This window comes from Clinocottus analis, unplaced genomic scaffold, assembly GCF_023055335.1.
Source record: "Clinocottus analis isolate CAN_PGR_092001 unplaced genomic scaffold, fCliAna1.0.p SCAF_6, whole genome shotgun sequence".
Lineage (NCBI taxonomy): Eukaryota > Metazoa > Chordata > Actinopteri > Perciformes > Cottidae > Clinocottus > Clinocottus analis.
The window spans coordinates 22,802,816-22,827,723 of NW_027176218.1; the positions used below are offsets into that span (position 1 = coordinate 22,802,816).

Below are 24,908 nucleotides of genomic sequence, written 5' to 3' on the forward strand. Positions count from 1 at the left end.
ACATCATTTCATAGCCTCACAAGCCTGAAATGCAGAAACTGATTACAGATATCATCCTTTATTTATTGTATATCACGAGCCAGTGAGTCACAAGAGGAATGGATTGATAGTTTAATCAGTGCTGAGCTTCAAACGTATGAAAAGTATTCAAGGTCATTAATTTGAACAAATATTCACATTTCTATGGAAAAAGATATCTGATTCTTGGCTGTTGTTAACGTCAGTATGTGTGTTTTATTGTGTTATGCATCGTCATTCAGCTGCATGTTTATATTCTCTCACACGACCTCCAGCAGAGAAACCAGCTCTGGACCCCAACGCCGTGAAGATGTGGACGCTGTCAGCCAACGACATGGACGATGATGACGTGGTGAGTGGTGGCCGTTGCTTCATTCAATAGTTTGTGCCGATCCGAAGGGACGGAGACGTTTCCTCTTGACGTCACTCGTCATGGACAGTGAGGTGGGATTTAGTGCAAAGCTGCAGCCTGAGTTGCCCACTCCTCCTCTTCCAACATCATCCTGCATACTTTATAGATCCCACACGATGCAACACACCGGCCCTGTAAGAGTCTCTCTGTACTCTGTACTCCATCATCACTGGATCTTACTCGTCCTTTTGGTTCCCCTGTAGGACCTGATGGACTCTGACGCCCTGCTGGATGAGGAGGACTTGAAGAAGCCAGACCCAGCTTCTCTCAAAGCCACATGTGGAGAAGGATCCACCAAGAAGAAAGCATGCAAGAACTGGTGAGTCCGTTATGTTTTGTTCATTGATCTCTGCTTCAGAAAGCATGTAAAGCTCAAGGTGTTGCACGTCTGTGCAGCACGTGTGGCCTCGCCGAGGAGCTGGACCAGGAGAGTGAAGGAAAACAGAAGACTAATCTACCAAAGTCGGCCTGCGGGAGTGTGAGTGTGTTTAGTTTTGTTCTGTCATCTCGTCTCCTGCCATCGGAGGAGAAACAATGACTTCTATGGTTTCTCCTCGTGGCAGTGTTACCTCGGCGATGCCTTCAGGTGCGCCAGCTGCCCGTACATGGGGACGCCGGCCTTCAAGCCGGGGGAGAAGATCGTGCTGGACAAGAAGACGCTGACGGACGCTTGAAGCACTGGATTCTACCCACGCCGCCCGCTCCTGCTTCAACGCATTACATTCCTCCCCCATTCACCCCGATGACATCATTTCCTCTGCAGCAGCAAGTTTTAAGCTGCTTTATTTGTTCTTCCAGCCGAAGTCATTGCAGCCGTTTGTCCGCTCAGACGCTCTCTGGAGCAGAACGTCATGTCGCCTGACAGCCGCTTCATCTGGAGTCTGGCTGAAAATGATCAAGTGAGATTTGAATGAAAAAGTGTTTGACTCCTTTTATAAATGATGCAAATTGTGCGTGTGCGTTACCATGAAAAAAAGCTCTGATATGCATTTGTTTTCATATCTCACCCAGTAAAATAAATACATAACCGTCCATGTAATGATTATTTATGTATGTTAAAGTTTGGCAAGACAACAAGTTGCTTTGTGACTTTCATTCCAACACAATAAATTCAGCCGCAGTTCTGTTAACGAAAGCCCTTTATTTATATTTATAGTGTGAACACACACACACACACACACACACACACAAAGGCAGCGCTGTGACAACGGTCCTCAGTGACGTCAGGTTGGCTCAGCAGTGATGTCACAGTGATGTCACAGTGACGTCACCGCTCACACCGGAGCGCCAGTAGAGAACGTTCTGGCACACGGGACCTTTTCCTCGCTCCCGCGTCAGGGTTCATGTTTCAGAGCGACGACGGCGTGCAGCCGAACCTCAGCTGGAGAACGAGCCGCAGAGCCGCCGCTCGTCACTGAGGCGCCACGCTGAAGTCCATCTTGATGTCTCCCAGAGCCGGCTCGAAGGTGAGGCTGTAAGACACGGCGGCTCGGCCCGAGCTCTCCCACGGCGAGCGGAGGAAGTACACGCCCTGTTTCCTGTGTCGACTCCACTCGCACTCGCCCTGTGAGGACAACACAGAACACAGTGAGGAGGCGGAGACCCGGTGGTTCACCTGTAGAACCATCGCTGTCTCCAGACAGCGTTTCCTGTTTGAGTCCTTGTAGGAACCCAAATTAATGCCAAAACTTGTTTATTTTATGTATTTGTTCAGGAAAGTCTTGGGAAAAAAATATGTCTGCAAAAAAAGAAGATATTTTGATCATAACTATGAACATCCAGCATGATATGAGCCAGATTCCCCAAAAAGCCTCCTGGAGCGTCAATAAGACCTTTATGGAAAGATTAGGACCTAAAGAATCAGAACCTGAACAACAATCACAATAAAACAAAGTCTTGTCCTGTTAGGAAGGAGTTTCAGTCAAGAGACTGTGTTGTCAAAAAATGGAAAGATTACATATTTTATGCCAAAAGATGGTGTAAATGGGGCATGCTGGGACTTAAAATGGCGGCGGGAGGATTTTCACACGGTTTGCTGAAGGTGCCATAGCGACACGTGGCGCTGCAGTACTGGTACCTTCTCACTGACCGGTCCGATCAGACCGGCGCTGACGGTGACGTCGGCGATCAGCTGGTACTCCATCCACAGCGCGACGCCGTGGCAACGGCCGGGCCTGAAACAGACGAGTGGACCGTGAGCCTCGGAGCGAGCCGGCGCCGCGCTCGGCTTCGTGGTTAGTGGGGGCGCTCGGTACCTGATGAGCGGCAGCGAGCCCCGGCTGCTGATTGGCTGTTGAGGGACGCGCTGCGTGAAGTCGAAGGTCATGACCTCTGCGGGCGCCGTCAGGGCGCGACACGGGTACTCCCACAGCGGGTGGGGCTCGGCCTCGCGGGCCTCACGGAAATCCAGAGATTTCTGGAGGAGAAATATTATTTAAACAAACTCCAAACAGCTTCAGCTCCGGATAGAAAACGTCTCCTGAGAGTCAAACATGAACACAAAAGTTCAGCTTGTGGCATTCAAAGTGTTCACGAACATCTAAACACAAACATGAAGCTAAGCAGGTTCATTTAAAGTCTCTAACAGACTAACACTTCATTTAGCTCCTCATCCTCAGCTCCTGCTGATGGACGTAAACGGTTTGAAGCGTCAGGTTTTTAACTGAAGCGCTGAAGAGTTTCATGACGCAGTAAAAACATTTTTGTACGCCAACAAACGTTTAAAATCAAGCTGTGACTTTTGGAAGAGACTTCCATCTTGTTCCAATACTTTACTTTCATCCTACGAACAGCATCTCAGTCGTGTTTTGAACTTAAAGACTCAAAGTTAAACGAATGAAGCGTCTGTGATGAATTCTATTTGCTGGTTTTCCTGATGAAGACGTCTCCACGTTCACATCCAGCGTGATGTCCAGTGTGTTCATCAGGACCAGCAGAGCATCAGCAGATGTTTCACCTGCACCATCTCGTCCATGGGCGACACGCTGAAGCCCTCACACGACCCACACGGAGCTCTGATCCTCCACAAGTCCTGAGGACGACACATCAACACGGCTCTCCTTCACCTTCGACAGCCATCGCTCCACCACGATAACATCTCAGGAAGATGATAAACAGAATGATGGTTTTCAATGTGAGATGTATTAAAAAGGGGCGTTGGCGTCTCTCCCACCTGGAACTCCACAGCCAGCAGGTGCAGCGAGGCGGCGCGCGGCAGGATGGCGGCGTCGGGCCGCAGGACGCCGGCCAGCGCGCTGCGGCAGTACCAGAAGAACAGCGAGTGCCACGGCAGCAGACTGGAGCTGAAGAAGGGCTCGGCCATCAGCACGGACACCTGCAGGAGGAAGAGGAGGAGGAAGAGGAGGAGCTGCAGTCCTGTTCCAGGACCTTTGAGCTTTGAACGTCATCCGGTGGTTTGAACTCCAACAAAAGCCCAGCGGACCGACGAGGAGCTCAGAGTTAACCCTTTGAGCCCCGAGGAGAGACCTTCTGGACCCAGAGGGGACGTCTGGAAGCCTCCCCACCACAGAAGAAGAAGCCGTGAGATAATGTCCAAATTATGAGATTAAAAGCCATTATTAAGAGATAGAAAGTCATATTTAGGACTTTATTATCACATTATGACTTTTTTTCTTTTTTTGTGGTGGAAATGGGCTTCCATACATATGAACCCCAAATGAGTTTTTATACTTGTGTTATTTCATACAATTTTTTTCAGAACTTATTTGCGAAAAAGTTATATTTAAAAAAAGAAAATCATAACGATGAACATTCAGCTTGATATGAGCAAGATTTCCCCAAAATCTCTCTCCTGGCGCCGCATGTCGACCTCTGACCCGACAGACTGACCTCTGACCTCTGTTCACAGGAAGCTGGTCAGGACTGGCTGAGGATGGGCGTCATCACGCGCCTCAACCAATGAGAGCATTGGGGGCGGGACTAAGACTACTTTTCAATAAATATTTTAACTGTGTAAAAAAAAAGCTCCTTATTTATTTAAAGTGTTTACAAACTAAATGTTTTTAAACTTTAGTTCTACATCACACTTCTGAATGAAATATAACATTTTGTGCATAACAATGCATTAAATAGTGTCCCAGAGTTATTAGATGATGGAGCAGCTGGACGGCGTTCCAGGAGCTACCTGCTCTCCTCCGAGATCTTTACTGCTCAGCTGCTCCGCCCGGACCTCCAGCAGCTCCACCCCTCCTTCCATGGAGTTGGCCTCCAGCACCTGCAGAGCGACGACGAGTCAGTTTGTGCGTCGGCAGAACGAAGCTCTCAGAGGTCACGAGGTTTACCTGCTTGATGACCTGCTGAGACGTCCTGGAGCTCTCCAGGCTGAAGACCTGCGCAGAGGAACCACAACCTCAAGAACCGCCTGCTGCTGGGAGAACGGCTACGCGGCTACATGGCTACGCAGCTACATGGCTACATGGCTATGCGGCTACATGGCTACACGGCTACATGGCTACACGGCTACATGGCTACATGGCTACACGGCTACATGGCTACATGGCTACGCGGCTACATGGCTACGCAGCTACGCTGCTACATGGCTACATGGCTATGCGGCTACATGGCTACACGGCTACATGGCTACACGGCTACATGGCTACATGGCTACGTGGCTACATGGCTACATGGATATGTGGCTACACGGCTACATGGCTACATGGCTACACGGCTACGTGGCTACATGGCTACACGGCTACATGGCTACATGGCTACACGGCTACACGGCTACATGGCTACACGGCTACATGGCTACGTGGCTACATGACTACACGGCTACGTGGCTACATGGCTACATGGCTACGTGGCTACATGGCTACAGAGCTACACGGCTACATGGCTACGTGGCTACATGGCTATGTGGCTACATGGCTACATGGCTACATGGCTACATGGCGTCACACACCTTCTTGGCTCCCATCATGTGAGCGAACACTGGCAGCAGACTTCCATCACTGACGCCCAGACAGACGCTGTCCGCCGTGAGGACCTGGAGGGAACGCAGCAGCCGGTTCAGACAATAACAACAACAACAACAACAACAGCAGCAGCAGCAGCAGCAGCAGCAGCAGCAGCAGCGGCGTCCGGCGGCTCCACTCACGCTGCGCAGCGCTCTGACGTAGCTCTCCGTGCGCCGCCCGTCGTTGAGTTCACCGAAGCGCGGCCGCGTCCACACCAGGTGAGCCTGGCAGGTGCAGCAGGGCCGAGGGGGCGGAGCCTCGGGCTGCGCGTCCTGCTGGCTGGAAGAAACAACAGTGAGCGTCTGCAGAACGAGCGCCGCCTCTCCCGCTGCTCCTCGCCAGCCTCCGAGCGTTACCTGGGCGAGCGCAGGCCGTACCACAGGCTGTAGTCGTCGTGGCAGACGGTCAGACGGAGAGACTCTCCTTCACACACCCGGCGCTCCGATGGCAGGAAGTACACGCTCTGCATCCAGTGGTCACGCCACTGGAACACACGGCGAGGGAGGGAGGGGGGGGGGTCACCATCTCATCTGTATCTGAATCCTGCTGCTGAGTCTTCACATCTACAAAGACTCATTTAAAAGTCTTTTGTGGTTCTTCCCCATGTTTCACAGAACATCATCAGAGCTAAACTCCTTGAGTCCACTTTGTTTGACTCGGTCTGATGGTGTGACTCACCGGCGCCGTCTCTGGCTGAGCGTACGTCCAGCTGGGCGCCATGGAGCACACCACGCTGCCGCCGGGGTCCATGTCCAGGTCCCACCAGGACAGCACCACCTGGGCCCGGCCGCCGGCCCGAGCCTCGAACTGGGAGCTGTGGGACTGGAACGCGCTGCTCATCGGCTTACTGAAGTCCACGCTGAGGGGGGGGGGGGGGGGGGCAGAGGTCAGGGGGGAGGCCGATGCAGAGAGAACGCCGTCTGGGAGGCGTGGCCTCTCTCCTACCTGAACATGGTGCAGAGCGGGCCGAGCGCGGTGAAGCTGCCGGGGGACACCTGGCTCAGCTGCACGTCACACACGGAGTGAGCGCCGGCGCAGAGACCCAGAGCGGGGGGCGGGGCCAGGCGGGCGCCCTCCACCGCCACGGGCTGCAGCCGGGCCCAGCGCCACAGCAGCTCCGACTCCACCAGCTGGGCGTAGACGGTGGCCCGGTGAGGGACGGCCTCACAGGGCGCCTGCGGGTTAGAAGAGCTCATGCATTGACTCCTCCTGTCGGTGTGTATTCACTGAACGCTTTAGTAACAGAAAAGCTTGACCCATGGTTACTTCCTGCCCGGGGGAATAAACGGAGATTTAGATTCTTTAAACATGAAACTGAAATGTTATATTGATGCAAGCTCATCTTTGAAATGTCACATTAGATTTTTAGAAACTTTTTCCCAAAGGAATCCCTAGTTGTTATAAAAAAATATGAAATTACAGGATATATATATAGTACAGTTTTGACATCACAACTGTACAGAAATCCTGAGCTCATGTCGTTGGACTGTCGCTTCGACACACACACACACACACACACACACACACACACGCACACACACGCACACACCCCCTCACCTGGACCAGGTAGCGGTGTGCGTGCTCGTAGCTGGGCAGCGCTCCTTCTCCGATCAGCTCCGTGTCGAACAGCTCTGTGATCAGGACGTTGGCTTTGGTTTGCATGTCTCCGTCTGCGCTCACAAACACACAAGTCTCATCGACACGGACACACACACCCCGTTGTGACACACAAACACAGGCCCGTGTGTCGCACAGAGCGGCGGCGGCGCGTCACCTGGCCCCACGGTGACGTCGGTGGAGTGTTTGTTGATGATCTTGATCTTCTCAGAGAAGCCGTTCTTCTCCACGATGCGCCGCGCCGCCTCGGCCATCGGCTTGAAGACCTGAGAGGAAGAAGAGGAACTCCTGAGGAGGTCTGGGGGCGCGGCGAGCGTTCATGTCAGAGACGAACACACAGCACCGACGGAAGACTGTTTGCACCCCTGAACCCGGTTCTGCATTAAACCACTTGAAGACAAACTCGGAGCATTCGGGTCCAGCTCATGGACCAGCCTCTGTACCTCCACAGCGTAGCAGAAGTCGGCTCCAGCGGTGACGGCCATCATGGACAGAAGGCCCGTCCCCGTCCCGATGTCCAGGACCACCACCCGCTCCCCGCGGGCCTGCACTCTGGCCACAGCGGCCCGGATGCCCCGGTAGTACTTCTTGTTCTGGAGGCAGAAAGCACATCAAGACGAGCGCTGCACAGCAGATGTAACTGTGTGTGTGTGTGTGTGTGTGTGTTCCCTCTTTTGTTCCAGAAAATACATCATGATTAGAGGATAAACAGAGCTCATCAACAGTAGTCTCACTAAGCCCGCCCCCTTTCACTGGATCCGCCCCCCCTTTCACTAAGCCCGCCCCCTCTCACTGGACCCGCCCCCTTTCACTGGATCCGCCCCCCCTTTCACTAAGCCCGCCCCCTCTCACTGGACCCGCCCCCTTTCACTGGATCCGCCCCCCCTTTCACTAAGCCCGCCCCCTCTCACTGGATCCGCCCCCCCTTTCACTAAGCCCGCCCCCTCTCACTAAGCCCGCCCCCTTTCACTAAGCCCGCCCCCTTTCACTGGATCCACCCCCTTTCACTGTATATATAGTATAAATAGTCTCTCCATGCATCTCTGGTGGGAGGGACTAAGATGCAAGGAAAGGACACAAGTGAAGGAAAGGTGGATGCGCCCTGTGTGATGACGTCATTCGCTCACCCGGTCATGGTCATGGAGCATATCTGCATAGCAGGACCTGGAAGATAAACAGGACTCAGAGTCAGATGGACCGTGTTGCTGTTGCTCCTGCTGACTTTATTATTATCATCATCATCATCATCATTATCATCATCATCATCATCACTAGCCTACGATGCTGTTAGAGGAAAACAAAACAAACTGATGAAACTCAGACAGGTTGTTGATGCTTAGCTTAGAATGTGTACTATGGTTAAGTGAAGGTACTTAGTGTTGTGTGAATACTAGTACATACAATAGTACATGATGAGGAAAGACAATACAGCATATCAGCATAGTACAGGCTGACAGTACAGTGTGCTTCATTCGCAGTATAATACTAGTACTAGTACACGGTAGTGTGCTCGTCTTGTAACGTGACGTCATTAGCGTCGCTGGCTCGGAGCTAAGCTAACGCTAGCGGCACCTGGCTATCTCCTGGTGGTAGTCGTACTCCTCGCTCTCCTCCACCCAGTCCAGGGCTCCGGTGCTCGGGTTGGCTCTTCCGCAGAAGGTCTTCATGGCCGTGAACCGGTCCGCCTCCACGACACCGCACGCGAGTCTAAACCACAGTTTTCACTCCTGATGCAGCGTTGCACCGATGGAGGCCGCCATCTTTGAACGTGACGTCATACACTCTGGCGCTTCCTTCTTCTTGTCGTTTGGCGGCGCTTGGCCTCCATCTCATTGGTGCAATACCGCCACCTACTGACGCCCTTTGGAAACGATGTGAGTGTTTCTCTCTGTCCGCTTGTCAACCTGCTGCTGCTGGAGACGGAAGGACTTCACTCAGGATTCATACTATGACGACGCTTGAATGAAATGAGGCACACGTGCTTTATTCTCAGCGTTAGAGTCCAGAACAGAGTCCAGAACAGAGTCCAGAACAGAGTCCAGAACAGAGTCCAGCTCATCTTGACCTCGTCTGACCTGCGATGGAACAACAACACGTTGATCTCTGTCACGGTGCCAAGGCATCAAGAACCTAAGGCATCAAGACACCAAGGACTCAAGGCATCAGGGTACCAAGGCATCAAGGTACCAAGGCATCAGGGTACCAAGGCATCAAGGTACCAAGGCATCAAGGTACCAAGGCATCAGGGTACCAAGGCATCAAGGTACCAAGGCATCAGGGTACCAAGGCATCAAGGTACCAAGGCATCAAGGTACCAAGGCATCAAGGTACCAAGGCATCAAGGTACCAAGGCATCAAGGTACCAAGGCATCAGGGTACCAAGGCATCAAGGTACCAAGGCATCAAGGTACCAAGGCATCAAGGTACCAAGGCATCAGGGTACCAAGGCATCAAGGTACCAAGGCATCCAGCCTGTCTGGTGGCACCCTGCAGGACGGAGGGGAAAGGAAACCATTTCAATAATAATGGAACATTTTTTCATCTGTGGGGACGAGCTCAGTTAATGGAATTATTAATAGTTTGTTTAATAAATAGTTTGTTTAATAATTTTATTAAATAAATTTCATAAAAAGATATTCCAGGGTCACATTTGTTTTTGAGAAAGTTAATTCAATTTACTACAAAATACTTCCATATTAAATATGTCTGTAAGAGTCATAACAGACTGCATTAAGATGTGTTTGTGATTTATTAAAATGTCTGGAAATGCTCCTTCAATGCGTTGCTGACGACGTCATTACCTCGTTTCTTATTATATTAAATATGTCTATATTAAATATGTCTATATTAAATACTTCCACATTAAATACTTCCACATTAAATATATCTATTAAATACTTCCACATTAAATACTTCTATATTAAATACTTCCATATTAAATATGTCTATATTAAATACTTCCACATTAAATACTTCTATATTAAATACTTCCACATTAAATACTTCTATATTAAATACTTCCACATTAAATACTTCTATATTAAATACTTCCATATTAAATATGTCTATATTAAATACTTCCACATTAAATACTTCTATATTAAATACTTCCATATTAAATATGTCTATATTAAATACTTCCACATTAAATACTTCTATATTAAATATGTCTATATTAAATACTTCCATATGAGGAGGCAGATATCAGTCACAAAGAGTGTAACAAACATGCCTTTACAGAGTTTGTTGCGCTAAAGTTCCGCTAGCTCCTGTTAGCATATCGTTAGCATGGTCAGACCTGTGAAGACAGCGCAGATAACAGGAAGGTTTACGTTTTATTTTCTCAAAATTATAACTTCTCAGAATTATGAGTTTTTCATATTATATTTTGACTTTTTATTTATTTTCATCTCATAGTTTTGTGGCGGAACGAGTTTCCATAAAACATCACAGAACTTAAAACAGAAAGTTAGCATGACGAAGCTTTTATTGAAGCATCTGTTTATGATATCTAGAGGTTGAACCAGAACTAAATAAATATACTTTAATAACAGGAAACACTCCTCATAAGGAAGAGGCAGAAAATACATAAATACAATAAATATTTAGAAAAATCAGATTAACAATACCGGATATGAACAGCAATACAAGTTGATATGGTACAAAATAAAAGCATACAAGTTCAGGACTAATAGAGTTTAAGGTAATTAAAGTCATAATTCATCTCTTCAGGTGGTGTCATTGTGTTAAGTTATGGAGCAGCAACATAACGCCACCAGGATGGAATAATGTTCATCGTGGGAGGAGCTAATGCAGCTAGGGGGCGTGGCTAGGTGTCAGCTGTGACGGTGCGTAGAGGCCACTGTTAGTTCTCCGTGACGACGGCGGCGGCGGCTAGGGAAGTTAGCTCAGAAGCTGAAGCGGCACATCAGAACTGGAGAGTTTCTCTTTAGAGAACGCCGCTGAAGGCTCTTCCTCCGAGAAGAAACGCTTGACAGACGTTTCCACCGATCACCTGGCGGAGGAGGAGGAGCTTCTCAAAGCGCCGTCTCTGTTTACGATGACCGCTTCCTCTGGCGGGTCGGCTTACAGGAGGCCCCGCCCCCTTCATCTCCCTCACCGGGACACAAACGGAGGCGGCGATGGCGGCACTGGGCCGTCACGCACACTTGGCGCTGGGCAGGCAGAAGGCCATGCCGGAGGGCGGCACCAGGATGTCGGTGAAGATGGGCCGGTACCCCGCGGGCAGGGGCGGGGCGCTCTGCTCCAGCAGGTCCAGCACCGCCCCCCTGTTGTCCCGGGACACATCGCCCCGGATGTCCAGCAGCACGGACACATGCTCCTCCCTGACGGAGAGAGCAAAGCGGCACAACACGCTCCTTGTTTTTAAATGGGACATCAGATTTTTCTATTAATATGACATAATGTTGACTAGAAGCAGGGAGCACTGGAAGGCAGATTACCCGATGTCGGGGTATTTGGCTGCGAGTCCAGAAACCTCCAGAGTGAGCATGCCGGGGTCCTTCAGTCGGATGAAGTCAGCAAGGACGGAGAGCAAGGACAGAGGATTCACCTCAGGGGCCGAGCCCTCGCCCTCCTGCAGGACACGGACCAGCAGACACGTCTTTATACTCAGTGTTAGTGGCTCCTTTATTCATCTTAGAAATGGTTAAAAACAGTATTTTGTTCTCAAAAATAATGCAGGATGATAAAAATACAGGATGCTGCTGCTATGACTTCTGCTCCTATGCACATAAAGTGTATTTATGCTTATGCATAAACTTGAACTTTAATGCATTTATGCATTAAAGTGCATTTCTCCATTAAATCCGTCTGTGGTTCACGGCACTGCAAAGCTGTGCTGCACGGCGACAGACTGAGGCGTCTCGTCCTCACCAGGCCGTGCAGGATCTCCCTGAAGCGCTGGTCGTCCTGAACCATCTGCTGGGCCAGCTGCCTCCTCTCCTCGGCGCTGCGACACACCAGCCTCCTCTGCATCAGCGCCCTGACGTACTCCACGGCCGTCAGCCACTGGGCCTCCTCCTGCAGGCGCTGCACACACAGCACCAGCTTCAGAGCCCGGCGGCGACACAGCACCCTGCGCAGCCTCGGGTCAGAGAGGTGGGCGGAGTCGTCACCCATTGGTTGGTGCACTTTGGTTTTGAAGCCTGTAGTTTGTTCTTTTGGTCGTCGCCATCTTGGTTTTTTGCAACCAGTGAACGGAAGTGACTATTTTGGACTGAGTTGGAGTGACACCGTGGTAGAAACACAGTGACCTGTCAATCACCTCGTAGCCCCGCCCTAAAGCGTGCCCTGCTTTATGGTCTGTATCGAAGAAGACTTGAGACATAAACTCATGTTTACTGAGGGAATAAATCAAGAGACAAGCAGAGTCATTTTAATCTTAGGCCCAATCCCAACAGCCCCTTAAACCCTGAACCCTCAGGGACCTGAAGGGTTGCGTGTAAGCGGCTGTCGGCTTCACGTTGTGTCAATACGAGTGGGAACATATCACGTGACAACGTCAGAGAATGTTGTGTAGACTTTGTGGGTATTTATTTTATATTTTTATTCCCTGATTTGAGTCTTCCAGGCTTTTGCCTCATGAGATATTAACTATATTACCCTTTTATTCCATCAGCTTCAATAACTAAATTTTAAATGTTTGATCAGGCCATAGACTTCTATACAACCAGAGGAGTCGCCCCCTGGTGGTCAGGAGAGAGAATGCAGCATTAACACATGAAGCATAGACTTCTATACAACCAGAGGAGTCGCCCCCTGGTGGTCAGGAGAGAGAATGCAGCTTTAACACATGAAGCATAGACTTCTATACAACCAGAGGAGTCGCCCCCTGGTGGTCAGGAGAGAGAATGCAGCTTTAACACATAAAGCATAGACTTCTATACAACCAGAGGAGTCGCCCCCTGGTGGTCAGGAGAGAGAATGCAGCTTTAACACATGAAGCATAGACTTCTATGCAACCAGAGGAGTCGCCCCCTGGTGGTGCAGCACCGACCTGTCTGCAGGGCGGTCGCACGCGGCCGTGCAGCTCCAGGTGGCGCTCCAGGACGCGGCAGAGCTTGGGGGTGGGGTCTCCCTGGACCAGCCAGGGTCGGGTCAGCAGGCCCGGCAGGAGGGGCTGCAGCTCCTGCAGCAGCTGGTCCATCACCAGGCGACACGCCCGCCTCACCGCCCGGTCCAGAGCCGCCAGCGGGTTGGGAGGAGTCCGAGAGAACTGTCCCGCCGAGCGGCACGACTGCTGCTTCTGCAGACTCTCTGTGGACTTCCTGTCTCGAGCACAGAGGACAGCGAGGCTCGAGTCAGGCTTGTGTGTCTGTGTTGTGACCCATAGACATATCTAATTATAAAACCAACAACCAACCATTTAATCATCTAAATACATGATGCATGGACATGATGATCGATAACTTTTACAATATCTATTTGTTGTACGACATTTGGGCCTGAACCTCAGGGAGACTGAGCCTCCTCTTCGAGAGCGTGGACTCAAAGTGAGTCCATGAACCTGCTCCGAGTCCCACCATGTGGAGCAAAGCGTGGGCTCACTTGAGGACGATGCAGTTGCTGATGGAGGCCAGCAGGTAGTGGAGGTAGAACTTGTTTTTCATGTTGCTCGGGTCCCTGCGATGCTCCTTCCCAAAGTCCACCAGAGCTTCTCGAAACCTGTGACGTGAAGGAATGAAAGGGTGAATGACAGGGTGAGCGTGGAGGCTTCACAGCCTGTAGGACGTCCTGGAGGGAAAAGGCTGAGCGGCTGCGTCGACGCCCACCTGTTCAGAAGGTTCTCCATCTCGTACAGTCCCATCTGGATCGTCTGGTCTCGCAGAGACTCTCCGATCATCCGGGCCACCCGGGCGTTCTCCTCCAGCATCTGCACAGTTCACCAAAGCAGATCCTCATCAGATCCACGGTATGACCTGAGCCACTGCTGCACCAACGTGAGGCAATGTGACACCATGACGCTGAAGGGTGGTTGCATTGCTTCCAGGTGGTTGCATTGCTTCCAGGTGGTTGCATTGCTTCCAGGTGGTTGCATTGCTTCCAGGTGGTTGCATTGCTTCCAGGTGGTTGCATTGCTTCCAGGTGGTTGCATTGCTTCAGGAGCTTTCAACAGGAGAGTTCACCCTTCAGTGCAAGCTGCAGGTCGTGTTCTCACACAGGACTCTTCCTCTAGAGATCCTGTCCAGGACATTTCACGTGGTGACAGCTGGTACGACACACGCTAGTAGCTAGCTCTCTTTTGATGTGAAGGACCAGCAGCCTGTACGACTTCTCCATGAAACATCTTTCATGATGAGAACTGATGAAACTGGATTCCATGTTAGCGACTGAGTGGACTCTCCGTCAGTTTATCACACCATTAATTAGCCTTTACAGAAATATTAAACAGTCTTTTTAACGAGACATTTTCAGACCGAGTGACGCCGGAGCAGAAGAGTCTTCAGACGTCCTCTCCTGACCAGCAGGGGGCGACAGACCAGAGGACACACCTCGTGTGGGCCAATAGACACTTTGCCACAAAGAGTTGTGTTCCACACACAGCAGCTCCAGAACCAGAACCAGGACACGAGGTGTGTGTGTGTGTGTGTGTGTGTGTACCTGTGTGATGATAGTGGGCAGGCTGGTGTGGTAGAATCCTTCATGGTCGGTGTCGGGCTCCTGGTCTCTCTGCCAGTCCTGCAGCTCCACCTGCAGCGCTTTGTGCATCCACTCAGAGACGCTCTTCTGCACACAGACACACACTGAATGCACTCAGGTAACAGCACCTGTTCCTCTACACACACACACACACACACACACAGACACACACTGAATGCACTCAGGTAACAGCACCTGTTCCTCTACACACACACACACACAGACACACACTGAATGCACTCAGGTAACAGCACCTGTTCCTCTACACACACACACACACACTGAATGCACTCAGGTAACAGCACCTGTTCCTCTACACACACACACACACACACACTGAATGCACTCAGGTAACAGCACCTGTTCCTCTACACACACACACACACACACACACACACACTGAATGCACTCAGGTAACAGCACCTGTTCCTCTACACACACACACACACACACACACACACACACACACTGAATGCACTCAGGTAACAGCACCTGTTCCTCTACACACACACACACACACACACACACACACACACACACACACACACACACACACACACACACACACACACACACACACAGAATGCACTCAGGTAACAGCACTTTCACATGTTCACAGCTTTCACTTTCTCGATATGAATTTGAATGATCTTCACAGGTAGCCAACATTTAAGATGCTATGCAACAGGTTTGAGGAGCAGACTCGAGGCGGCGTGTCGTCCTTCGTCCTGACGACAGCCCACATGGAACAAAGCGCTCTCGTGTCGGCTCACCCGAACGCTCTGCACGTATTTGTGCTGCAGCTGCTCCAGCCCCTCGGGCGAGATGAGAGGCCCGAGCTGCACGTTCTCCATGTCGCTCACCAGCTCTGGGTGACCCATCATGTCCGGACTGCAAACCAACAACACACTCTTTAAACCTTTCATACACACAAATAAAATACAGCCAGACAAAGTACAAACAAGCTGCGTACGTCTCAGAGCGGATGAGTGGAGGATAAAGGAGGTCCAGAGTATTTACAGGTTATAGGATGCAACATCTTTCTGAAGTTGGCAGATGAACCATTTCCCAACAGAAAAGACATTAAATCCTAAAATCAACGAGCCGGGGCGACAACACATCTACAGTCTGAGACGCGAAGGCAACAGAATGTGAAGGACGTCTTTAAGGGCTTTAAGAAACACACAGACAGACGGGTGAGTAATGATCGGTCTGCAGGTGTGGACGCTCACCTGCTGTAGATGTGGAGCACCCAGTTCAGCACAGCAAAGATTTCCCCGCTCTCCAGGTCCCAGCTGCTGACCTGCACCACAAGCAGCACCCACATGGTCACACAGGTGATGACAAAGATGAACGCACACGCTGCAGTCGGCCACAGAGGAGATGCTCATGGACTTGTGACAATCCCCTAAAGACGTGTTGCGGTCTGTATCATAAGATATGTGAACTATGATCGTGGAAACAAGGAACAAGGTCTCTGCAGCTGTTGGGAGACTTGTAGTCCGCATGATTCTGATTGAAGGCGGCTGCTCTCCGTCACTGACCTGCGCCAGGTGAGCGTGTAAGCAGCGGTGGCCGGCCCTCAGGTAGGCGGCCGTCAGCCGGTAGTGCGGCGGGACGCAGTGCTCCAGCAGGAGGCGCACGGTGGCCAGGTCGGCCATGACGGCGTGCTGCAGGGCGGACAGGTGGCCCGCTAGCCCCGGGCCGCGCGTGTGCAGGTAGGAAACGCTGCGAAACCGCGCCGACACCGCCTCCTCCAGCACCTGAGGGACAAAACATGCAGTTAACCCGGAAACCTGGAAACTGTGGAGGCGACGTGGTCTCCAGACCGCTGTTAGACCTCTTTTCCCTGTTTGAGTCCTCGTAGGAACAGATACCTGTGTTTAGTGTTTGTATTTGTTCAGAAATGTTCTGGAAAAAAAATCCCTTTTAAAAGATATGTTGATGGTAACTATGAACATCCAGCATGATATGAGCCAGAGTCCCCAAAAAGCCTCCTGGAGCGTCAATAAGACACCTTTATGGAAAGATTAGGACCTAAAGAATCAGAACCTGCAACAACAATCACAATAAAACAAAGACTTGTCCTGTTAGGAAGGAGCTTCAGTCAAGAAACTGTGTTGTTGGGTTCAAAAAATTGAGAAATTCAGTATTTTAAGCCAAAAGATTGTCTGAATGGGGCATGCTGGGTATTAAAATGGGAGCGGGAGGATTTTCACACAAAGTTTTCAGAAGGTAAAACGTATAAACAGGATGAACTTGGTATTGTTTGGATGAGCAGGCCCGACCTGGAAGAAGCAGGCCCTCCAGCAGCGAGGTCGTCCCGGAGGAAGAGGCCTGCTGGTCCCTCTGGTCGCGCCTCGCTCCTCCAGCAGCGCTCGGTCCAGCGCTTCCTCCCGCTCCACGATCCTCACCGCCGACACGAACGGCGTGGGGTTCTGTCGGGCCAGAGCCAGAGCGCTGCTCACCACCGCCCACAGCTCCTTACCTGCAGGTGGAGGGAGGCGTCACTCCACTCCTGATGTCTCTACCAGTTTACTAACACGAGGTGAAACTATGTCAGCGGTGAGCGATGAGCTCGTTCTGCTGCCCCCAAGTGGCCAAAAAGAAAGAACGCTTTAACTTTTCCTGAAGCTAGCAGATCTTTGCAGGTGATCTGTCTGGATTTACTCTCATGATTTAGATTTGAATGAGAAGGCTGAACGATCGTCATCTTTATAAACTCTTGTGTAGCCATGTGGAGAGAAACCAAAGGAGCTGCTGCACAATGAGTGAAACATTCACAATGATGAAGCAACACCATCTTCTCACAGGCTACCGAGTATGCTACCTCACTGAAGTGAAAGAAAACAACACTTTGTTCAGAATTATCCAAATTAGACAAGCTTGTCAAATACAAAAATTCAGATTTGAAAAAGGGTCAAAATGAAATAAGTCAAAATCAAGAAAGAGCAGAGTCTTAGGTCCTGATGGACTCTGTTGATAAAAGGAATATAATACAAATACACGTTTAGCGATTCATTAAAGCGACGTCCCTGTAGCCTGAGTCCTCACCCAGGGCGTCCACCAGCCGCCCGACACCAGAGAAGTATTCGTCCACGAGCTCCTGGTCCTCTGCGCTGAGCGCTGCCGTCCCAGCTGCCGTCCCAGCTGCCGTCCCAGCTGCCGTCCCAGCTGCCCCCTGGAGCTGCCACAGGATGTCGTCCTGCCAGCGCTCCAGATCCATCAGGCGGGCGTGAGCCTCCAGGAGCCGGCGGGACTCCACCAGACGCTCCGTCTCCAGCACCATGCTGCGCACTGCAGGGCAAGAGGAGGGGGGGGGGGTCAGGGTGCAACTCCTCTGGTTGTATAGAAGTCTATGCTTCATGTGTTAAAGCTGCATTCTCTCTCCTGACCACCAGGGGGCGACTCCTCTGGTTGTATAGAAGTCTATGCTTCATGTGTTAAAGCTGCATTCTCTCTCCTGACCACCAGGGGGCGACTCCTCTGGTTGTATAGAAGTCTATGCTTCATGTGTTAAAGCTGCATTCTCTCTCCTGACCACCAGGGGGCGACTCCTCTGGTTGTATAGAAGTCTATGCTTCATGTGTTAAAGCTGCATTCTCTCTCCTGACCACCAGGGGGCGACTCCTCTGGTTGTATAGAAGTCTATGCTTCATGTGTTAAAGCTGCATTCTCTCTCCTGACCACCAGGGGGTGACTCCTCTGGTTGTATAGAAGTCTATGCTTCATGTGTTAAAGCTGCATTCTCTCTCCTGACCACCAGGGGGCGACTCCTCTGGTTGTATAGAAGTCTATGCTTCATGTGTTGAAGCTGCATTCTCTCTCCTGACCACCAGGGGGCGACTCCTCTGGTTGTATAGAAGTCTATATAAGTGACTCTACTTCTCTCTTGATGTATTCCCTCAGTAAACATTGTAAACATGAGTTTATGTCTTAATCTCTAGTTTCTAGTCTTCTTCTATACAGCATGATGTTCATTTAGTACTTTATGGTCTGTTAGAGTCAAACAGACCAGGAAGCACGGGACGCTTTAGGGGCGGGGCTACCAGGTGATTGACAGGTTGTGACCACTCCATTGAAGTGAAAAGACACTTTATGAACGTTAGTCGCCACCTAAAAATGTCTGCATGGCTTCTGGTTCTCGTGTCATTTCTGTGAGAAAACCTCAAAGATGGCGACGACCAAATTCCAGCCTTCAAAATCAGCAGCCCACAAAACAACCAATGCGTGTGACCAGGGTGATCCAATGCATGTGACCAGGGTGATCCAATGCATGTGACCAGGGTGATCCAATGCATGTGACCAGGGTGATCCAATGCATGTGACCAGGGTGATCCAATGCATGTGACCAGGGTGATCCAATGCGTGTGACCAGGGTGATCCAATGCATGTGACCAGGGTGATCCAATGCATGTGACCAGGGTGATCCAATGCATGTGACCAGGGTGATCCAATGCATGTGACCAGGGTGATCCAATGCGTGTGACCAGGGTGATCCAATGCGTGTGACCAGGGTGATCCAATGCGCGTGACCAGGGTGATCCAATGCGTGTGACCAGGGTGATCCAATGCATGTGACCAGGGTGATCCAATGCGTGTGACCAGGGTGATCCAATGCGTGTGACCAGGGTGATCCACGCCTGTAAACGGCGTCTCTGTGCAGCGGCTCACCTGAGTAGAGGCGCGGCAGGTTGCTGACGGCGGCGAGCAGCTGCCGGTGGCTGACGGACACGTCTCTCAGCCTCTCCAGGGACTTCACCGTCTCTGCGTTGCGGCTGCACTCCAGCGCCGCTTTCTTCACGGTGAGCGACGCCTCCCGCAGCTCCAGCCGGGCCTCCCGGAGCTGCTCCAGGCCCCAGCCCACGCCCTCCAGGTAGGACTGGATCATGGACTGGAAGGGAAGCGGCACCGTCAGCACAGCGCCACGGAGACGGCAGCAGCGCCTGCTGAGCAGCTGCAACGACCTCATGAATGAACCGAGGTCAGGTTGTGTCATGGTGTGTTGGTGTGTCATGGTGGTGTGTTGGTGTGTCATGGTGTGTTGGCGTGTCCTGTTGGTGTGTCATGGTGTGTTGGTGTGTCATGGTGGTGTGTTGGCGTGTCATGGTGTGTTGGCGTGTCCTGTTGGTGTGTCATGGTGTGTTGGTGTGTCATGGTGGTGTGTTGGCGTGTCATGGTGTGTTGTTGTGTCTTGATGTGTCTTGGTGTGTCCTGGTGTGTTGGTGTGTCCTGGTGGCGTGTCATGGTGTGTTGGCGTGTAATAGTGTGTTGGTGTGTCATGGTGTGTTGGTGTGTCATGGTGGTGTGTTGGTGTGTCATGGTGTGTTGGCGTGTCCTGTTGGTGTGTCATGGTGTGTTGGTGTGTCATGGTGGTGTGTTGGCGTGTCATGGTGTGTTGGCGTGTCCTGTTGGTGTGTCATGGTGTGTTGGTGTGTCATGGTGGTGTGTTGGCGTGTCATGGTGTGTTGTTGTGTCTTGATGTGTCTTGGTGTGTCCTGGTGTGTTGGTGTGTCCTGGTGGCGTGTCATGGTGTGTTGGCGTGTAATAGTGTGTTGGTGTGTCGTGATGTGTTGGCGTGTCCTGGTGGTGTGTCATGGTGTGTTGGTGTGTCTTGGCGTGTCCTGGTGTGTTGGTGTGTCCTGGTGGCGTGTCCTGGTGTGTCGTGGTGTGTTGGCGTGTGTGTGTACCTTGAGGCGGGTGTGTATGGAGGAAGTCCTCTGACTCTCCCTCTTCCTGTATTGGCTCAGTCTCTCCAGGTGCTCCGGCCGACAGAAAACAACCGACGCCCACTTCAGGGCGGCGCCGCGGGCCAAACACTCGGCCCGCTCCGCCTCCGGCCACACCTTCGCCAGCGGCACGGCGTCTGACAGGAAGATACAGTACAGGGGAAGAATCACACGCGTGTTTCTGCAGCCCACAGACATGTGACAGACTGCAGGGTCCATGTTTGGTGGAGACAACCACAAGTAGCACAACAGGTGCACAGCGGCTCAGGTGCACAGCGGTCAGTGTCGAGTTACAAACATGTGAGCTTACAGCCTCAAACCAGCTTGGTGCTACATTAGCCGCTACATTAGCCGCTACGATCGTAGCACACCCTCATGTCCAACCCAACGGTTGGCGGTGAAAGTTGCTTTGTGGGTAATGAAAGGCGACTGCTTGCCCCCGGCTCAGCGGTCGCCATGTTGAGAGCCGTATAGAGGCAATTGCCTCTATACGGCTTAGACAGTCGTGTGTGAGTGCAACGACACAACAATGGAGTCCTCCTTTAGAGCCCAACGAGTGGATTTTATTTGATGTGCAAACATTTTCTGGTGGCGTATCCTTTTCTTTTCATGCTACCACTGTAGCATGAAAGTCGCTACAGCCACAGAGTCGCAAATGTCAGAAATGATCAGATTCCACAAAAAGGGCTTTAAAGTTAAATTAAAATAAATCCCACTGACAAACACAAGGGATTAGAGAAAAGAAGATAAATTATTAAACTTGGAACGCTTGATGACATTTAAATAAAATCAGCAGCTATATTTAGTTGCTTTAGGCTAGTTAGCATACACACATCCCCCTTCATTACAGCACGCACAGTTCTTTCTAAGAATGAATATAAGGGTCATGGAAAAGTGTAAAAGAGAAGTTACTGTAATATGAAAGTAAAGTCTTAGTTGTATTCTGACGCTCAGGTGAGGTCTTCCAGTTAGCTAAAGCTAGCACACAACCGAATCAGCTACTGATCACCAACCCAGCAGAGTTATGTGCCACCAACGTCACTTTCAGGGCGAAGCGTTGTCGGTTGTGTTGCGATAACAACACGCATGAACCCAGCGTGTGCACGTGAAGGTCAACACAAGTCTGAGAGTTTGTGTCGACGTTCAGACGCCTCGACTTCCCAAAGAGACCGTCTCTGTCTCAGAGGACGCAGTGATGGACACTGTACCACACCAACACTACACAAACACTACACAACACAACACCAACACAACACAACACCAACACAACACTACACAAACACTACACCAACACAACAACACCACACCAACACAACACTACACTACACAAACACTACACAACACAACACCAACACAACACTACACAACACAACACCAACACAACAACACCACACCAACACAACACCAACACAACAACACCACACCAACACAACACAACACTACACAAACACAACACCAACACAACAACACTACATCAACACAACACAACACTACACAAACACAACACCAACACAACAACACTACATCAACACAACACCAACACAACAACACTACACAACACCACACCAACACAACACTACACAACACAAACACCAACACAACAACACCACACCAACACAACACAACACAAACACCAACACCAACACAACAACACCACACCAACACAACACAACACTACACAGACACTACACCAACACAACACTACACTACACCACACCAACACAACACCACACCAACACTACACAAACACTACACCAACACAACACTACACCAATACAACACCACACTACACAACACCAACACAACACCACACAACACACCAACACAACACAAACACTACACAACACTAACACAACACTAACACAACACTAACACAAGTAATGTAAACTGTAGAACGGTAATGAAACAAAGTGAATTACCAGTAAGAATATTAAACACACAGAGGGAATAAAATGTATATGAACTTACTGAAACATACTAAACGTACTGAAGCGTACTAAACATACTAAACATACTGAAGCGTATTGAAACATATTAAACATACTGAAACATATTAAACATACTGAAACATATTAAACATACTGAAACATATTAAACATACTGAAGCGTACTAAACGTACTGAAGCGTACTAAACATACTGAAGCGTACTGAAACATACTGAAGCGTACTAAACATACTGAAGCGTACTAAGCGTACTGAAGCGTACTAAACATACTGAAGCGTACTAAACATACTGAAGCGTACTAAGCGTACTGAAGCGTACTGAAACATACTGAAGCGTACTGAAACATACTGAAGCGTACTGAAACATACTGAAGCGTACTGAAACATACTGAAGCGTACTGAAACATACTGAAGCGTACTGAAACATACTGAAGCGTACTGAAACATACTGAAGCGTACTGAAACATACTGAAGCGTACTGAAACATACTGAAGCGTACTGAAACATACTGAAGCGTACTGAAGCGTACTGGATGTTGCACCAGGAGATGAGCTCAAGCGGTCACACAGGTTCTGAAACATCATTCAGCTTGAAGAGAACAAGGTTTGAAGCTTTGAAACGTTACAGGACACGTCTTCAATCAGTGGCCATGAGTCTTATTCAGTCCTCTGTCAATCACAGGACGAGTGGGCGGAGTCATCCTGTGATTGACAGCTCCAGAACAAGTGTTTCATATCAACATGCGGCCAGAAGCTGATGACCATGTGAAGCTGTTTCCATCAACACACTGACGACACGCTCCTGTCGGACCCGGAGGAGGAGCAGCACCGCCGGGCCAACCCACAGGCCCCGCCCACAAAGTGACGCACCACCCTAAACGTTGAATGATTTATTTTAATGTTCAACAGTCTCTCAAAGACACCCAGCGCTTCGTTTTGTCTCTGCTACTGAGAGTTTAGAAGAAGTGGGCGTTGGCCTTTAAGCAATGTGGTCAGCTGGCAAACAGAGTGTGTGTGTGTGTGTGTGTGTGTGTGTGTGTGTGTGTGTGTGTGTGTGTGTGTGTGTGTGTGTGTGTGTCGTTACCTTGCTCCGCTCCACCCTTCTGATCCCCGGCAGACATTGGAGTTTGGTGTCCAGCGGCCCGACGACGCTCCTTTACCCCTGAGGGCACTGAGGCTACCCAGGATGCAACGCTGCAGAGGGTGAAGAGGGACGCGACTGAGACGAGGAAGAGGAGAGAGAACACACATCCATTCTACTGACCGCTTTCCCCTCACACACACACACACACACACACACACACACCCTCTCTCTCTCTCGCCCAGACACACATCCTCTGCTGAGAGGCCGGCAGGAAAGGGAGGGAGCAGAGGGAGGAAAGAGGATAATGCTGGAGGGGGGGGGGGGGAGGTAAAGGAGGGGGGGGGTAAGGGGGGGGGGGTAAGGGGGGGATTCAGAGGCCTGTTGAGAAGAAGATTACAGATGACATGGTGAAGGCCATGCGATGTGGTCCAAAGCTCCGCAGAGGAGGCCGAGGGGTCGAGTCCACGTTTGAGTTGAGCAGCAATAGACGGGGAAACACTTTAAATTTACTTTTATTGCTAAAAAGTGAGACGAGAAGATGGACAGCGTGTCGCTAAGTTAGCTTAGCACAAAGCTTCAGCTCACGAGTGAGCATGCTACAGCTGTAAAACAGCGTGCCGTTGCTGTGAGTCGACAGCAGACCGGTCACTGCTGAAGAAGAAGACGATCACGAGGGAAACGAAGACGAGCAGACGGGTCAGAGGTTAAGTGGACATGGAGCGCTCTTCACTCGTAAAGGGAAACAATCAAACAGTAACGGGAAGACACATTGAATAATGCACAGCTCATCAGCCTGGAAGCCAGCGGAGAAGACACCGAGGAGCCAGCGACTAATGGAGCCGCCGCTCCGTCAGAAGCAACTCCACAGGATCAGAGCCTCGCAGCGACGAGGTCGCCTCTGACCCCATGACCCTCTGCAGCTGCTGCTGAACCCATCGTGTCATCGACCCTCTGACCCTCTGCTGCTGTCCAGCAGCGACGGCCGCGTGGCAGGAAGCTGAAGAGCTCCGGGAAGCCTCCAAGCTTCCCGGAGCTCTTCAGAAGGCAGCGAGGAGCGAGCCAAGAGCTGCTGGACAGCAGCACCGCCTTCCCAAGATGCACTTCAGATGTCTCTTATGCAAGCTGTGTGTGTGTGTGTGTGTGTGTGTGATAACATTTGGAAAAACAAACTGTTCTGTTATTTAGTCTCCAGCTCAGTCAGGCGTGGAGGTCTTCTGGTGGAGCTGCTTCTCTCAGCTCCTCCCTCTGGCTTCATCTCTAGAGCAGCGATGGAGCATCAAAACATGCAGAGACAAACTGAAAGAAGCTAAAACGCTCCACAGAGCAGCTGCAGAGCTGCAGAGCTTCACATCTAATTTCACCAGTTTTTCATTATAAAATATGAAAACAGCTGTTAGACAACCTGTCAATCATGGGTTGTTAATGTTGAGAGAGAGCCGGGCTGTTGTCTTTTCCTACTCAGACTT

The 24,908-nt window shown here is 50.6% G+C and overlaps 3 protein-coding genes across 5 annotated transcripts in view; 1 reads left to right on the forward strand and 2 right to left on the reverse strand.

Moving 5' to 3' along the window:
• Positions 1-1,246, forward strand: part of ciapin1 (cytokine induced apoptosis inhibitor 1) — a 3,285-nt gene extending 2,039 nt beyond the window's left edge. For all 3 annotated transcript variants that reach the window (XM_068603084.1, XM_068603083.1, XM_068603085.1), the window contains exons 6-9: positions 294-370; positions 634-749; positions 827-908; positions 994-1,246. In XM_068603084.1, the coding sequence (XP_068459185.1) occupies positions 294-370; positions 634-749; positions 827-908; positions 994-1,104 (386 nt within the window). In that variant the 3' untranslated portion in view covers positions 1,105-1,246. The remainder of the gene's footprint in view (positions 1-293; positions 371-633; positions 750-826; positions 909-993) is intronic.
• A 305-nt stretch (positions 1,247-1,551) lies between these two features.
• Positions 1,552-8,790, reverse strand: prmt7 (protein arginine methyltransferase 7). The gene is made up of 17 exons (XM_068603082.1): positions 8,596-8,790; positions 8,151-8,187; positions 7,467-7,616; positions 7,181-7,289; positions 6,964-7,076; positions 6,352-6,581; positions 6,085-6,265; positions 5,763-5,890; positions 5,547-5,685; positions 5,352-5,435; positions 4,732-4,779; positions 4,575-4,664; positions 3,603-3,764; positions 3,387-3,461; positions 2,686-2,846; positions 2,508-2,604; positions 1,552-1,994 (listed from the first exon to the last, which is right to left on the reverse strand). The coding sequence occupies exons 1-17, from the start codon at positions 8,688-8,690 to the stop codon at positions 1,842-1,844; spliced, it is 2,052 nt and encodes a 683-aa protein (XP_068459183.1). The 5' UTR covers positions 8,691-8,790; the 3' UTR covers positions 1,552-1,841.
• A 1,860-nt stretch (positions 8,791-10,650) lies between these two features.
• Positions 10,651-23,602, reverse strand: exoc3l1 (exocyst complex component 3-like 1). The gene is made up of 15 exons (XM_068603349.1): positions 23,443-23,602; positions 20,376-20,551; positions 19,360-19,579; positions 17,740-17,982; positions 16,974-17,173; positions 16,230-16,448; positions 15,918-15,988; positions 15,459-15,576; positions 14,647-14,772; positions 13,818-13,918; positions 13,594-13,710; positions 13,043-13,313; positions 11,920-12,075; positions 11,487-11,620; positions 10,651-11,369 (listed from the first exon to the last, which is right to left on the reverse strand). The coding sequence occupies exons 1-15, from the start codon at positions 23,477-23,479 to the stop codon at positions 11,183-11,185; spliced, it is 2,376 nt and encodes a 791-aa protein (XP_068459450.1). The 5' UTR covers positions 23,480-23,602; the 3' UTR covers positions 10,651-11,182.
• Between the last annotated feature and the right edge of the window lie 1,306 nt (positions 23,603-24,908).